Source organism: Megascapheus bottae, chromosome 1 (genome assembly GCF_031878675.1).
Source record: "Megascapheus bottae isolate mThoBot1 chromosome 1, mThoBot2.hap1, whole genome shotgun sequence".
Lineage (NCBI taxonomy): Eukaryota > Metazoa > Chordata > Mammalia > Rodentia > Geomyidae > Megascapheus > Megascapheus bottae.
Window position 1 is genome coordinate 68,407,380 of NC_143509.1, and position 16,423 is coordinate 68,423,802.

Consider the following 16,423-nt stretch of genomic DNA (forward strand, 5'->3'; position numbering starts at 1 on the left):
GGCCATTTCTTAGTACTAAAATCAAAGGGAAGAAAATGGATCTGCTTTGATTAATAAGAGGTAATTTAATTGTTCTCCATTGTACACCTTCCTTCTAGAAAAAAAAGAATGTTGAGTAATTGGGAGGGGTACCCCATAGATTACCACTGGTTCTGATATTTGCTTGAGGGAAGTATTTTTCTTCACCTTTCTCAAAACATTCGAGTGAAAGGCCTCCAGTCTATGTTGGGAGAGAAATCTGTACTTGCATTTCACAGGAAAAAATGATTACCAAGCCTCACATTGAATGTGATGGAGCACATTAAGACTGCATGGTGCTTTTATTTTTCTAGTAACTCACTTGCAATACCCCCATCAGTGTTTCACCTGGAGGTGAATAGGAAATGTGAGGTAGAGAAAAAAGCTGAGCTCAGAGGAAACTCAAAAGGCAAATCTTGCTGGGTGCAAAAGACAGAGTTTTGCTTGATCTTTCATGTAGCTTTTGAATCCACACTTGAAATAAGATTGATCCTGATTTCCATCTTGTTTTTACTGTAGAATTAGCCAGGATGGGGGCCAAAGACTTTTTAATGTCTGTCCCTTCAAGATCTGAGTCCAAAGTTTCAAGGTGAACCCAATGGCTAGAATAATGGATTTAGATAAAATCCTAACAGCGACTAGCCACATGACCAAGCAAATGAATCAACCTCTCTGTGATCCTTCATTCTCATCTGTGACATGGGGTTATAAGTTATTTCTCCCAAACTTCTATCCTGTGGACCACATCAAGCATGGTGCTGTCCTGAAGTAGAGACTTTACATTTCTTAATTTGTATGAATGTTCACTTGAACTCTGAAATCAGTAACTGATATTTCTGTGTGCAGTAGGAAGATCGAAAAAGCATTTAATCCTTGCAACACAAGTCCTTCTGTCCCCACCAGTATTTTTGAATAAGAAGCTTACATAGGATGCAAGTTATCAAAAAAAACTCATATTTTGGTGTATAAATTAAGAAGCCTTGGTGATGTCATAGCTTTATGTTCATAATCTGTCACATGGATTATTACTGAAGTCTCACTAGACTGAATTTTCTGCTATGTATTAGTCTCTGCTCAGAGACTAATTTCATCAGGAGAATCTGATGAAATATAATACAATTTTCTTCAGGAATCATTTGAGAACTGCCATGCATGTGGCTAGGTTATAGTCCCTGAGTCAACACTTATAACATAGCTTAAATATTAATAATATGTTATTGTATAATTCAGTATATTTAGATTGGTATTTGGAGCATGCGCATGTTTTTGTCTTCTATAATCCAGTATTCCCTAAACCTACCTACCTTGTCACTCCTGGAAAATTTTGGTACTTTGAATATTTGACTTTATTTTTATTCAGGACCTCTAGGTAGTCACTGAGACTCATGAATGCTTCCTTTATGTCACATATTCATTCCCAGCTTTCAAGGCCAAATTCTTTAACAGTAATGCCTTAAGTGGCCTTTTATTCTTGTTCTTTTCCAGAATATTTTTCATCCTCCTCCTCTAACTTGCCAAAATGTGATTTTTTAATCAGGACATTCTGATTCAGCAACTTGAGTCTTACAGTTCTCTATAAGACCATGTACACAGATTATAAAACAACAAACCTTTGTTCAGAGTGTCAAGGCCTATAAAATTTGGCATTTGTCTACATTAACTAACAACCTTGTTTTCTCCTGGAGATCCTTTAATTCCAGTTAAATGAGTCCACTTGAAGATTTTCAAACATCTTTAAAGCATATCTCCCACCTAATCTTTTTTTTCCCTTGCCCTTTATCTAAAGTACCTTCACATTTGCCTTTACCCAAATCTGAAATGTCCAGCTCATATTGTGTCTCTTCAGTGACACTACTAGCTCCACCATCACTGAACTCTGACTTACAAACTTCAAACTCAAAAATATTCATGAAACATAAGTAGGATGGTTTTTGAATGATGGTTTTATTGTTTTCTTTATTAAACTAGAACAGTATGTGCCACTTGGCACTGATTGGACATGTAAAGGAATTTATTGTACTTTGTTTAAAACTTTGTGTCTTCCTTGGGCTAGAGAGCAGAATCCATATTCCTTAACTGAAATTTCAAAGTATGTAATCCTTTTTTTACCCCCAATATTCACATTTCTAAAGTATATGATCCATCTTCTCAAACTAGTATGCGGGTTTCCATTTTGTATTTTGTCTCGTGTTCTTTTTCTCACAGTGAGCACCTGGTTTGTCTCTGATCTGCCTTTCTATATCTCATGCATCTTTATAAGAATAAATTTAAATCTCAGCATTGTACTGAAACATGCTGTGCTTTCTTAGTCAAGCATTAAAGCACATGCCACCCACAATAGCAACTTGTTGAATGCCAATCAAACTTGCATTTGTACCTGTTGGCTAAAAATTTATATTCTTTATTTTTATTTATTTATTTGTGTGTGAGTGTGTGAGAGAGAGAGAAAGAGAGAGAGAGAGAAAGAGAGAGAGAGAGAGAGAGAGAGAGAAGGGGGGTCGTGCTGTTCTTAAGCACCTTTTGCTTTGAGCTGTAGCTTTGTTCTTTTGTGTGTGTGTTTTATTTCCCTTTTATTACTGTACCCTTTGTCTTGTATATAAGTATCTGATTTGGGTAGGGGAAGGGAAAACACAGAAACATTAGAATGCATGGTGAAGAAATTCAGCAGTGATACTCACTAGACACTGTGTTGGAAATGAGCTGGAGACATAATTTTGCTTCCTGCTTTTTGGTTAATTGAAGGTCAGAATCTCCTAGACTTTTCTGCAATCTTCAGATCTTACAAATCTCAGCCTCCTGAGTAAGATTACAGATGTGAGCCACTGGCACCCAACTTCATATTCTTTTTAATGTAAATTATGCTTCTTTTTTCAATGAAAGCACAGAAAGGAACAAAGATAAAAATCACCATCTATACATCACATTGGCATTCTAGTCCTATTTCCTTAATTACCCTTAGATTGTGTTGCGTAAGATGCTAACATTTCAGAATCTGGATGAAGGATAAATGAACCTGGTAGTGTTTTTTGCAGTATTTTGTAAATTAGAATAAAAGTGGGCCTGTAATCCTAGCTACTCAGGAGGCTGAGCTCTGAGGATTGAGGCTCAAAGCCAGCCTGGACACAAAAGACCATGAAACACTGAGGAACTCAAGGACAGCACTCAGTCTCAGAGTTCAAGTCTGATGAATGACAAAAAATTACAACAACAGAAAAGCATAATACTTACATAAAATAGATGAGTAAATTAGTTCAGAGTCCATTTATCCAAGTATGTGTGATGTTAGTATGTGAAACAATGAAATCCAATGAGAAGAACTGAATTACTCAAATGGTTATGCAGTAGCAGGCTATCCATTCAGAGAAAAAGCTAGATTTCTCTCTCATATGCAATGTCCAAATAAACTCCACCATAAATCGATACTTTTTAAAAACAAAGTACAAAAGTATTAAAATAAAAATATAAATAATTGCTGTATTCAAAGGTAGAATTAGGGATAATAATGAATAATAAGAAAACCTAAAACTAAGAACAAAAGAACTCTGATATATCTGAATATGTAAAAAAAAAAATGAAGCTTTATATTATTAGTCAGTGCAGGTGGGAAACAAAGTTAAAGACAAGATAAACCAGAGAAATAGTTGTAACTATCCTCAGGCCTATTGTGTCACTACCAAGCTGTTTCTATTACTATGGCTTTGTAATAGAGTTAGAAATTTAGTATTGATATTCCAGCACTGTTCTGCCTGCTAAGAATTTTTTTGTTGCTCTTAATTGGAGTCTTTTATTATTCCATATGAATTTGGAGATTGCTTTCATTGAAGACTGTTAGGATTTTGATGGGTGTTGCATCAACATTGCTTTGGGCAGTATTGCCATTTTTGACAATGTTAATTCTTCCATTCCAAGAGCATGGAAGGTCTTTCCATTTCCATAAATTTGCTTCAGTTTTGTACAGATTTTCAGAGTTTTCTCTCTTTTTTTTTTGAGGCTATTACAGATGGAATTCTACTCATCCATCAAAAAAGAATGATATTGTACCATTCATAAGGAAATGGAAAGACTTGCAAAAAATTATAGTAAGTGAAGGAAACCAGGCCCAAAGAAACAAAAATATCCCTCATTTGTGGTAACTAGAACATACCTATGAATCTATAAATAAACACACTGGATGTTAAAAGAAAAAAAATGATACACTGGGAAATCATACCTCTGATCACATGAATCAAATTAAAAAATAAAGTAAACATTTCTATTTAGTAATGATGTGACATTGGAAAATGCACCTGGTTGCTTTATACCTCAAATTTAGCCATAGTCACCCAAAGAGAGACCAGATGGAAGACACTCATGTTAAATTAAAGCTGTAACATATGGACATTTTTTTTTTTTACTAGAACTGGCCCTTGTCTGGCTTTTTTCTATGTATGTGGTACTGAGGAATCGAACCCAAGTCTTCGTACATGCTAGGCAAACACTCTACCACTAGGCCAAATTCCTGGCTCCAATATGGGCATTTTTAATACTAGTATCTGAACTCAGAGCATTATGCTTACTAGGAAGGTAATCCGCTAGTTGAATAATACCTTCATTCCTAGTTTTACTTCATTCTTTGAAATGAAAATAAGACTCCTTGATTCATAGTGTTATTTGGCATTTTATACCTGTATGAAATCATCTACTATTACATTTGACATGTAGTAATGATCACAATCATTGTTTAAATATATTAACTTTTCTTATATGCCATATACTGGGAAAGTCTTTTAAATATATTATCTTGGTTTTTATAGAACTCTCAGAGAGAAAGTTCTATTATTGTTTTCATTTTATAGATAGGGACTCTGCGATTTAGAAAGTTAAATCATTTGATGAGTATCTAGTGATAGAGATAGGGTTCATGATCTACCTTTTTTACATTTTCAACATCACATTGGAACTCCCAAGACAGCATTGTTCCCTGTTCATTGAGTTTTAGGATTACTTAGTCCTGATAGTTAATTATTCTTTCAAATTCACCTCACTAGGAGTATAGGTTGAGTTCTTCAAATCAGTTTGGGTACTGGTATAGCCATGAAGTTGTGAACATTACATATATATATTTATATATGTCTTTATATGACCACTATACTCCCTATACAATATGCAAGTATACAAAACCATAAAGAATATCATATTTTTTATATTCCCACATCTAATTAGTATTACCTAGGAGAAGATTACCTAGAGGAAGACGACTCAGAAAAGACTATTAACATGTTTGATGTTTCATCCTTGAGCTGACTTTGATCATGTGCCACAACATTTGAACCTAAGGTTAATTTATGAGATGATTTAGATTATTATCTTCAATTCTTCCTTTGACAGTCTTAAGATCAGTTCTCTTCTCATCAGTTTCTTCTTTTACCTAAGACCAAATTTCACTCCCATTAACTGTCCTCAAACACTTCCTAATAGACTATAAACTCCTTTCAGGCAGGGATTAAATCCTTTTATCTTTTCAAGCCAAGCAGAGGACCTGGATTCTCTCTGTGAATGTTGTGGGAACTTAAAAAATGACTTATTGTTGAATTAATGAATTATAAATAAGACTGCTATGTAGCTTGTGTCTCATTGAGCTTCTAATTGTCTCTTCTGCAGCAATAACTGGGAAATGCAATTTCCCAAGAGCTGTGCTTTATTTTAGTTAATGTTGTTTCAGACAAGGACTTTGTCAAGATGATATAAAAATTTGATCAAATGAAAACAGCAGTTTATTTATCTTTTACTAATAGCCCCACATAAATGTCATTTGTTAAATGGAGAAAAATTGAGACTGAAAGCTTTTTCTTAAAGTATAATGAACAAGGCACAGTATAGAATTTTGAAATGATTTGTACTTCATAAATAGAACTTGTCAGTGTGTTCAGTTACTAGGTATAAAAAAATTTTGATTATAAGATTATAAAGTAGATGTGCAAACCTGGAGGTAGGAAGAGACTGTTAACATTCTAGCTCAAGTATCTGAATGCTGTTTCTTCACTTAAGAACTAGGCCATTTCCCAAGTATATTAAATATGGCCTATGCATAAGTAAAACTTTCTGGGTTCATACATTAAATGATTTTTAGAATATTTTGAGTAGGAGTTAGCCATCAGTGCCAAAATGAACCAGATAATAATCTAGTAAGGATAAGTCCATCTCACTATAGAACTTAATAAAATAAATAGCTTCTGTGCCTGGATAGGATAGCTTAATGAAATGTTTAATCTTCATGTACCCAACTCACTTGGATTTGGGATCATATACAAACACATTTGCTTTTCTGAAAATGAAGGAAATCTGTTCTTCATTGGGTAGATAGATAGATAGACAATGCTAGGTAAATAGATATTTCACAATTGTAATAATCTCATGTCCAAGATGGATTTCCTTTCTGGTTTTGTTTGGTGATCCCTTATATAAAGAATGGAGAAAGCATAAGAATGAGAGAATAAAGTTGGATGCATCAGCCATGGGATTTAATCAACAGCATCTAGCTTCAGTTGACCTAAATGCTTTTAAGTCCATGATTAGAGCATCTACATTCTGATAAGCAGCATGCAAAATGGCTGCTTAAAGAAAATGCTGTTTGGGCTCAGCATAGTATTGCAGGATTGGGAAAAGAAAGAGGCCCAATCCTCAGCAGGAGCAAGCTGATGTGCAAATGTCAGAGCTCACATATTCCTATCGTACTGGCAGTGCTCACATTTCTACCCTTAGCAACGCCACTGGTCTACTGTTTGGTGTATTAAATAAAAGTAAGCAGATTTGGGTCTCCTACAGCTCAGGACAGGATCCAGATGTGCAGTGACTATGCATGCATATAGCTTTTCAAATCACCATGATAAAAGTACTGTGAGGATTCACATGTTATTTCCCAGTACTTTAGAGTTCAACAAGGACATATTACATCCTTTCCCTCCTTTACACATATGCTCCTAAAACTTGACACATCTACATACCTTCCTCCCCAGCGAGGGTGCTCCTATGCTAACTTAGATTCAGTATTTACTCACATGTGTTATATAGCATTTTACTAAGCATTCAAAATAATTCCATTTCCATATTTCACTGAGCACTTTAATATCTAATGACTTTTCTTAACTTGTATTTTACACATTTTATTTAATACTTATACTTTAAGAAAATACTTCAAGCCTTCATAAATGGACATAACTGAATACTGTCTGTATGTTAATAAAAAAGTGCAATTCATGTATTTGTTGGCCATCATCAAAAAAGTTAGAAACAGAGAGTTCCATGAATTTCTGAATAGAAAACAATATATGATCCTTTTAAGGATCCAAGTTTAATTCAAGACATGCTAATATGAGCTAGGTGGTAGAGGAGGGTTTCTTAGGTTAGCAGTGCCCCCAATCTCAACTGGGGATTCTGAGTCAATAAGGGCCTCAGGCACTTACAAATTGCAATCCCAGGGTATAATCATCTATTTTGTGTTAGACTGTGATTTGAAAGACTAGTTTATTTTTTTATAAATTCTGCTTTAAACTTACATTGAGATCATAGTTTCACTATAATATTTGCATAGTTTTATTTTAAATTCAGTCTTATTTTTTAAATTTTATATTATGTGCATTTCAAATATAACAAAATTAAGGACAATAAGATAACAAATACTAAGAACCATTGACTGGTTCCAATAGTTATTAATATTTTGCCATCTATGCCTTCCATCTCTTTTCCTTTACCATACTGTATTTTAAAGTCAATTTTAAACATCATATCAGTTTATCTAGTAATATTCAGCATTTATTTCTAATTTATAAGGCCTTTTTTATATAGCCACCATATACATATTATTTATTTTATTCATTAATTCCTCACGTTCATATTTTCTGATTTTCTCAAAAATAGATTATTTATATAAATAGAGTTCATATAAGTTTCTGTATCTTTGCTTATATCTTTTAGGCCTCTTATATGTAAATATAAATATGTTTTTCCCCTTCAGATTTGTTTATTTATCAAGTGGATTTAAAGGGAAAATTGCTACAAAAAATGAATGCCTTTAGCTTTAACTTTAAGCCATTAGTTTTTCATTCTCTACATTTCCAAATCCATACATAGTTAATGCTAAAATATGAAGGAGTGAGAAAAATGGGGGAAAATGGTTTTCCTTTAGTGATTCAAAACCAGTCATGGATTAGTTTTGATACTCAAGGTCAGAAATCTAATATAGAAATGTGTCCACTATTTTATTTGACTTCATACCTATTTTACTTTGTCTATATTCAATTCAATTGCATTTTCAAGCTACATTACACTTTAGCTTAAAGAAATGTAGACCACTTTTATTATGAATACAAAATTTGTAAATGAGACCTTTGCTTCAAAGATTTTTATCTTTTGGTCACATATTTTGGACTTTTGTTTCGATATAATATAATCAAATAATACAATATTGTCTTTGCATTTGTATTTATATTTCCTGTTATCAGTTCATATACCTTAGTGGCTAATATTGTTAATAGTATCCCCATTGAGATTAAGCTGATATCTCAATAGCATTATCCTTTGTAAATAGAATTCAATCATATATTTCTTCCTTTTAATGCTTATTTTTGCCACTCAACATGGGTAGGAAGACAGAAAAGAATTTCTGCTTGCCACTATAATTTTAACACTACCATCCTTGATTTAAATTGTGCAGTGCTGCTAAAATGCCTCAAGATTTTACCGTTTCTTTTTATAGACTCCCAATCTTGTGATATCTTTCCTTTCTTAGGACATGAACGAGTCTGCCAAACAAGAAGATATTTTGGAATCTACAACAGATGCTGCAGAATGGAGTCTAGAAGTTGAACGTGTACTACCACAACTGAAAGTCACGATTAGAACTGACAATAAGGTATCAGAGAGACAGCACATTTTATAAGACAATTTCAGGGTATAGTATTCCAAATTATATAAATTGGGGAAAGGCAATAGGATTCCATTTGCAGTGTTTTGTAACAATGAATGATTCATCAAGTTACGAAGGAATAAATAGCATAATATAGTTCAAGAAGCAAAGAATTGTCTCTGAACTATGTCCTGTTTCACTAAGATTAAGGTATTACACTGATAGTACCAACTCATTTGAGTTAGAAATGATTTGAAATTTTACTGGGTGACAAAAACAAGGCATTCTGGACGTTACATTAGGTAATTCAGTTCCTATGATCAAAAGTTAAACATTAGAAACTCAAGAAATCACCAGGCACCAGTGACTCAGGCCTATGATCCTAGCTAGTCAAGAGGCTAAGGTCTAAGAAGCATGGTTCAAAGCCAAACTAAGTCGGGCATGGTGGCTCACATCTGTAATCATAGCTACTCGGGAGGCTGAGATCTGAGTACCACGGTTCAAAGCCAGCCGGGGCACAAAAGGACCTGAGACTCTTATCTCCAGTTAACCTCTAGAAAATGGGAAGTGGGGCTTGGCTCTCAAGGGTAGAGGGTATCCTTAAGCTGAAGAGCTCAGGGACAGTGCCAAGGCAGAGTTTAAGCCCCATGACCCACCAAAGAAAAATAAATAAATAAATTTTAAAACGCCAAAGTAAAACACAAAAGTCTGTGACACTCTTATCTCCAGGCATGGAGCTGTGGTTTCAATGATAGAGTGCCAACCTTGAGTGAAAAAGCTAAAGTAACAAGAATAATTTAAATAAAGTAATAAGACTTAGGAATGAAACCAATAAAATCTGTCTCAGTTCTTGCTAGTTTCATTTATCCCTAAAATTTTATGACTAATTTTCTTTAGGGCAACTAAATGTATGTTTAGACAAGACTTCTCGAGACACCTAAGTAAAGAAACTAATGAAGTCTGGGCATAAGCCCCAAGGATTATGGAATCAGGTTGTCCATGGATAAGACTCTGTCAAGTTTTGTCCATGAGGATAAGAGTTCTTACTAGACTGTGAGCTGCTGTGGAACAAACCTTATCCAAGATAAGTGGAAGAATCCTGCAGCCTAATCTCGCTGTATTTTCCTAGTCATTATGGAGTACAGCTATTCTCCGACCATGTTGTAGGTTATTTCCTTTCTTTGCATGTATCTCATATGTAAATGTCCCTTAAAAAGAATTTCTTCCTTGATTACATCTCTGCTAGAAATCTTAATCTGTAAAAAGAAACAAGGTTCATTTTTGTAAAATATTTCATTTCCAATTCTTTGGTTTTGTCAGAACAAGTTTGTTTCATAGAATTAAAAATCAGTGTTATTATGACTTTAGTTAGAATAACATGTTAAAATAATTGTGTCGTTGGGAACAATTTAATTCCAGAAGGAAGCCAGTTTAATTTGTTTACTTCTAAGTTAAAGAAACACTTAGTCAAGCTAAGTCACACATCTCATTTAGAACATAATAGGATTTTTTAACGTCATTGATTTCCACATAATAGAAATAAAAAAGCAAAGATAAAATGTAACTGCTTACACATACTGTTTTATTAAACTAAATATGAATCAATTCTAGACTTGACCAATATCAAATAATCAAAATTGTGGTTGTGGAGAATTACCTTTTTTTTTATTTGGGGAAGAATTACTTAGTCAAAAAATGACTAGATGCCTACTCTCTTGCCATACTGTCAACTCAAATCTTATAAAAAGATACTATGCCAAATTAATTGTATAATGAAGCTTATGTACAGCATTCCAAAATGTCAGATTAAGTCCTCCTTTTTCTATTTCTTTTTTTAGAATATTTGGATATGAGATTATATTTCAGTTTTTTGTGGTTACAATGCAGTGATCTAAAGTCTTACTAGACTACTTTATCAGAATTCTTCTATAAGTCTTCTGGTCTTTGAGTCCAGTATTTTATATATTGTTCCTTTGTGTAAGCTTTTCAGATGTACCAGATGAAGAAACAGTGTTAGAGGGATAATTCCTTATTCAGCTTATCCAAGAAAATAAAATCATATATTGACTTGAGATAAGAAGCTCATGAATAAAGAAATGTTTCTAAAAAATAATGTGATGACAGAGGAGGTCACTTCTCAGGGACACATTATCCTATTTCATCAGAACTGACTACAGGATCATGGTAGATCCCATCATTCCTTGACTGCCAACTCTCGTCAAAACCACAGTTTCAGCCAGGCACATTGGCTCACATCTGTAATCCTAGCTGAGATCTGAAGATGAAAGTTCAAAGCCAGTTGGGGCATAAAAGAACCTGAGACTCTTATCTCTAATTAACCTCTAGAAAACCAGAAGTGGTGCTGTGGCTCAAGGGGCGCTGTGGTTCAACGGGTACGGTGGTAGTCTTGAGCTGAAGAGCTCAGGGACAATGTCCAGGCCCAGAGTACAAGCCCCACAACCTACCAAAAAAAAAAGTAGTTTTTCCCTTGACTTTTGGCCACTACCTGTAACCTTGCATTTAATACAGTGTGTTTGACATTTGAGATTTCATTTCATGTTTGATGACAAACAAAAGAAATTGTTTTAAGATTAATGTGTTTTGCTGGTTACCTCTGGATTTTTTTTTAGCTGTTTAGAGATTATGTAAGATAACTAAATAATCTCATTTTAAAATAAGGCCTTTTTTCCTTAGAAGACTCTTCCATTCATAGTAAATAAGTTGCATATTTACTTGGCTTTGGACCAAATATTTATTTACTTTTTCTCTTACAAGTTCAGTTTCTTCCTTTTAATGTTTCTTAGCAGGGAATTACAAAAAAGAAACTCCTTTTGGATGTTTTCCTATTTTATAGTATATATGCCTTGATAAGATTCTTTGAGATACCAGTTTTCTATTTTGTATCATGCCCATAATGTTGCAATCAGGTTTTTATTGCTAAACTGGCTTATTCCTGTTGTCTGGCATCATTTGCTACTGTTGCTAGTTTTCAAAGAATGCAAACTAATTTTAATATTAGCTTAAACAAAATAGAATTAGGAAAATGAATATGTTGCCAAAAATTCAAATAATGTGCTGCACAACAGAAGATAAAGGACTTCTGTTATGTGCTGATTCGAATGGGCTATATTAGCAATTCTCTTTGTAGTGTGAGTTATAGAGAAGACCAATCCAGATCAGCTCCAAGTTTAGAAAAATCAAAGACACCATCAGAAGTTCTGTCAAGAGAGTCAATGAATTCGGCCAGCAGTCCCCTGCTTGATGAGTAAAGCTTAGGAGTCAAGTCCTTAAGTAAACTTTAAAAAGCTAAAGATTATTGTTGGTACACTATGACTCCACGTTTCAAAATTTTCATCCCAATGTCCCTCTTTATTCTCTCTCTTACCTTTTATTCTGATGTTTGTAGCCCTCACTATTTACATGTTCTTTGTAAGACCGAACACAATTGCTGTAGTGGATGGATTTAAAGCTCCAAGGGAATAAATGAATATATCGTCTGAGGTTGTTTTTAGAAAGACTGAGAAACTGCACTAGGCTTGGAACTGAGGACTTTCTGCTCACTTTGCTTACTTTGACTGGCACTCTACCACTTGAGGTAGGGACTCTTCAATAAACTAAAAAAAAAGGAAGGAGTGGAGCTGTGGTTCAAGTGGTAAAGTGCTAGCCTTGAGGGACAGCATCTGGGCCCTGAGTTCAAGCTTCAGGACTAGAAAAAGAGAGGGAGGGGGGAGAGAGGAAGAGGTAGTGGAAATGGGAGAGAGAATCTTATAAAATTTGCCTTGTATTCTTACATTTATCTGAGGGTTAGCTAAAGCGGAATCACACCGTCCTATATGAGTGGTTGGTTAGGAAGGTATTTGGCGTTGTCTAAAGGTTGGCCATTTGTAGGTGCTGCCATCATTGAATGAGGTCTAACTGTTAGAGGTTGATTGCTACAGAGGTTGTGATTTGGCTTCCTGGACAGCTTGCTGCATACTGTGGTCAGAATTCATGTTTTGTACATGACTTAGTATTGTTCATTGTCCACTGGGGTATTCTGTTTCTCAACTTCATTCATTGGTCTCAAATCATGTTAAATCAGCAAACATGTTCATCTTTATCAAGAGAATTCTTTTTTTCTTTTTCAAGTCAATGTTCATTTTAACCACAATAGAAAACAAGCAAACATTAATACTTATTCCTATTCCTTAGCAACAAGGAAGAACAGAAAGTGTGAAATAAGTTTTCTACAAAACCTTAACATAGACCCTTCTTTTTAATTATGCAGGTACTTATTCCTTAAAAAATTCTAAATTATAATTATTTAGTATTTATTTAATGCCATGAACAAATTTTCAAACATATTTTAATGCCCTCTGGATATCATAATTAAAATTTTGATTTATGACTTAAACAGATATTTTTCAAAATTATAATTAAATGTTTTCCGCTTTGTTGTTATAGGAGATAGCTGGGTGTGTACTCACATTCATTCCACTAAACTGTCTCTAGTGATTATATAAATCTTCAGGTTCATTACAAGGAATTTAGGTAAAAAGATTATTTTCATAAAAACAGATTTGGATGTATTAAACCATATGTTTCTCATTATTTAAACCTTTGATTTCACTGAACTGCTTTTTTTTTTTTTAATATGTTCTCAGGTTCTTCAATGTCTGACTTTCTCGGAGTACAGTTGTAAAAAGAACCTTAAACTTTAAATCTCAACTCCAAGCAATTGAATTTTGTTTTAACGTAAATAAACCACCCAGGTGTTGCCTTGGGTAATAGACAGCAGGAAACCTTTTGGGAAGAGTCATTGTGCTAAGGAGGAAATCATTGCAATAGTATTGAGCCTTTGGGCTCTCCAGACGGTGAGAGTTAAAACTTAAGAGGGAAAAGAGGTAGAATTCCATTTAAATGAACCTGGAGGGACCTCAGAATTGCTATATTAGATTTAAGTCTCTTCAGATTAGAAGCCCTGCAAAAAGTTACAATGGTAGGCTTTGTATTCTTCCTATTATAGACAAATCTGTATCTGGAAGTAATACGAAGGTATTTTTCTCATTCCAAAGCAACTAAGAGAGTAACTTCTTTGACCTGTCATCACTGTGTTTAGATGAAGTCTAAAAGAATATTAATAAGATTTATCTTTTCTAAATATTTCTTACCTGCAGGGATTTATATGTTATATTTGGGAATAAAGAGAATTCCTTAAGACCTATACACTGACTGTTAGATAGTATTTATTAATAGAATGCTTGCATGTATGAGCCAGGAAGTATAATGTATTCTGTAGGCAGGCAGGATATATTTTATATATGCAATGGTTATTAAAATGGGATTCTGCCTGGTATTTAAATAATAGAGAAGACTGTATTTATAATTCTTATAGATTTTTCTGATAGACCTTCTGTTAAAAAAATATTCACATAAAGAAAAAATGAGGTTCCAAATAAAAAAATCAGCTTTTACAATTACAGTAACAAATGTAAATGCAGGTGGCAATAAGTTGGTCTCTGTGAGGCTCCATGCAGGAGTAATAGCTCCAATTACTGTCACAAATGTTTATAATTGTATCTATTGCTGCCAAACAATAAATGCCTTTTAATATAGCAAGGCCATAAATGTACATGCCGCTGTTGTTTAAACAAAATACAATTTTCAGCAAATTCATCCTTGAGACACCTGCTATAATCAAAAAGAGGTGAATGCTATCAAAATAAACTGCCTAAATTAACTAGGCATACATACATTTTTAGAGCAGCCTGCCTGATTACTCAACTGCCACATCATTTAGAATGAAGGAAAATGCTCACTGATGGACTGTTACAGCAAGCTTTAAAGGAAACTGAGACAGTATTCTTTGGGATTGTTATTTTTAATGAGATGTTATTTTGTGGACTAACAGTTGAACTTGCAAGGTCAGCCCTTTTTTGTTTTGTTTTACTTGCTTTGTTGTATATGGGTCATGGGTAGTTACCAGGGTTGTGGGAAAGAATATTGTACTCAAAATTAATACTGAAAAAGTACCGCAAGGGAGCAGAGAAAAAACCAGACATCTTTAGGCAACTAGAAGAGATTTTCAGTTGCCTTCTGTCCAAGTCTTGTTAAATATTTGAGTATATTCTTTGTCCAGAGATAGTTGGCTATGCCTTCCTTTTTTTTTTTTACTCTATGATAAATGTATAAACTAGATGGGAAAATTCTCCATTTATGACAAGTTAAAATAAAAATATTTTTGCTCTAGAAATAATACCATCTGTAATTAAGAACCTCAACACTGGTGGCCGATTTTTAAGGAAATATCCAATAAAGGCTGCCTGTTTTGTAAATATTGCAGAGGCAAGTAACTACTGCCTCATGGCTGAGATATCTCAGATAGACATTTGTGATTGAGAGCAATGAATTAATACATATTGATTATAATTAATATGTCTAGACTGCCTAAATATTTCATTATTGCAATGTATGATTTAATGTTTCCCTTGAATTGCTTAATATAAAAGATGAATTGAAGCAGAAACCATTTGTCACATGGACTGTCTTACAAAATGTACTTTTTATTGGCTTGACTCATTTTTCAAATCAACCATATTACCGTAGTTGTCACTATTACTGTATTTTATTTAGAATTTTGTAATGTTTGAACAAACCATATTCTCATGGTTTTCCTCTAAGCCATTACAATTGATACTGTTTCCTTACAGCAAAGTAAAGATTTATGTTTCTTGACTTTTTAAGTTTGCAGTACATGATTCTATTTTTTTTTTGCTTGTTTGTATTTAGGGTTTGGATGTTGAATATCCAGGTAAATGATTAGTAAATTCTTGTATTTGGGTAAGGCTGTTGCCATCCATCTCTCCACAGTGTTTACTCAGCATTCTGTGAAAGATTTAATTCTGATTTCTAACTTGACCTGTGGCTATCTGCCTTGCCAGATCTTTTCTCTGGGCTTGTCACTCCTAAACCTTAGAAACCATTCCTGAGATCTATATGGTAATATAATAGGAGTGTGACTAGAGTAAGCATAAATAATAGGTCTGAGTTAATGTATAAGAACTCATTAGTAGGAAGTGGTGCTGTGGCTCCAGGGGTAGGGTCTTAGCCTTGAGCTAAGAACTCAGAGACAATGCCCAGGCCCAGAGTTCAAGCCCCACTACACACACACACACACACACACACACACACACACACACACACACACGCACACAAAGAACTCATTAGGCATATGTGTTAGAAATGCAGTTGTTTAACAAAATACTACATTTAAAGATCTCCAGTTACAGCTCAATTGCAGGCAGTATGAGAATAACTGTGATTGCTATGATAACCTTGCTTGCCCAAAATACACACTGGGTGGTTGTTCTATGTAGTAAGAAAAATACCTTATAAAGCAGGAATTTCCATGGAGAAACTCATTTCTAGCTATCACAATTGTTCCTGCACCCCAGCAACAAGTAAACTACCACATACACTACAATACATTCCACACATGACTACAACACTCTCCCCTTTATCCACCAAGTGTTGTTCGAAGAT

The 16,423-nt window shown here is 34.1% G+C and overlaps 1 protein-coding gene across 2 annotated transcripts in view; it reads left to right on the forward strand.

The window, feature by feature from the left end:
• The window catches only part of Ift57 (intraflagellar transport 57), a 51,174-nt gene that overhangs the window by 15,831 nt on the left and 18,920 nt on the right, over positions 1 to 16,423 (forward strand). For both annotated transcript variants that reach the window (XM_090346885.1, XM_090346891.1), the window contains exon 6: positions 8,786 to 8,908. In XM_090346885.1, coding sequence (XP_090203011.1) covers positions 8,786 to 8,908 — 123 coding nt within the window. The remainder of the gene's footprint in view (positions 1 to 8,785; positions 8,909 to 16,423) is intronic.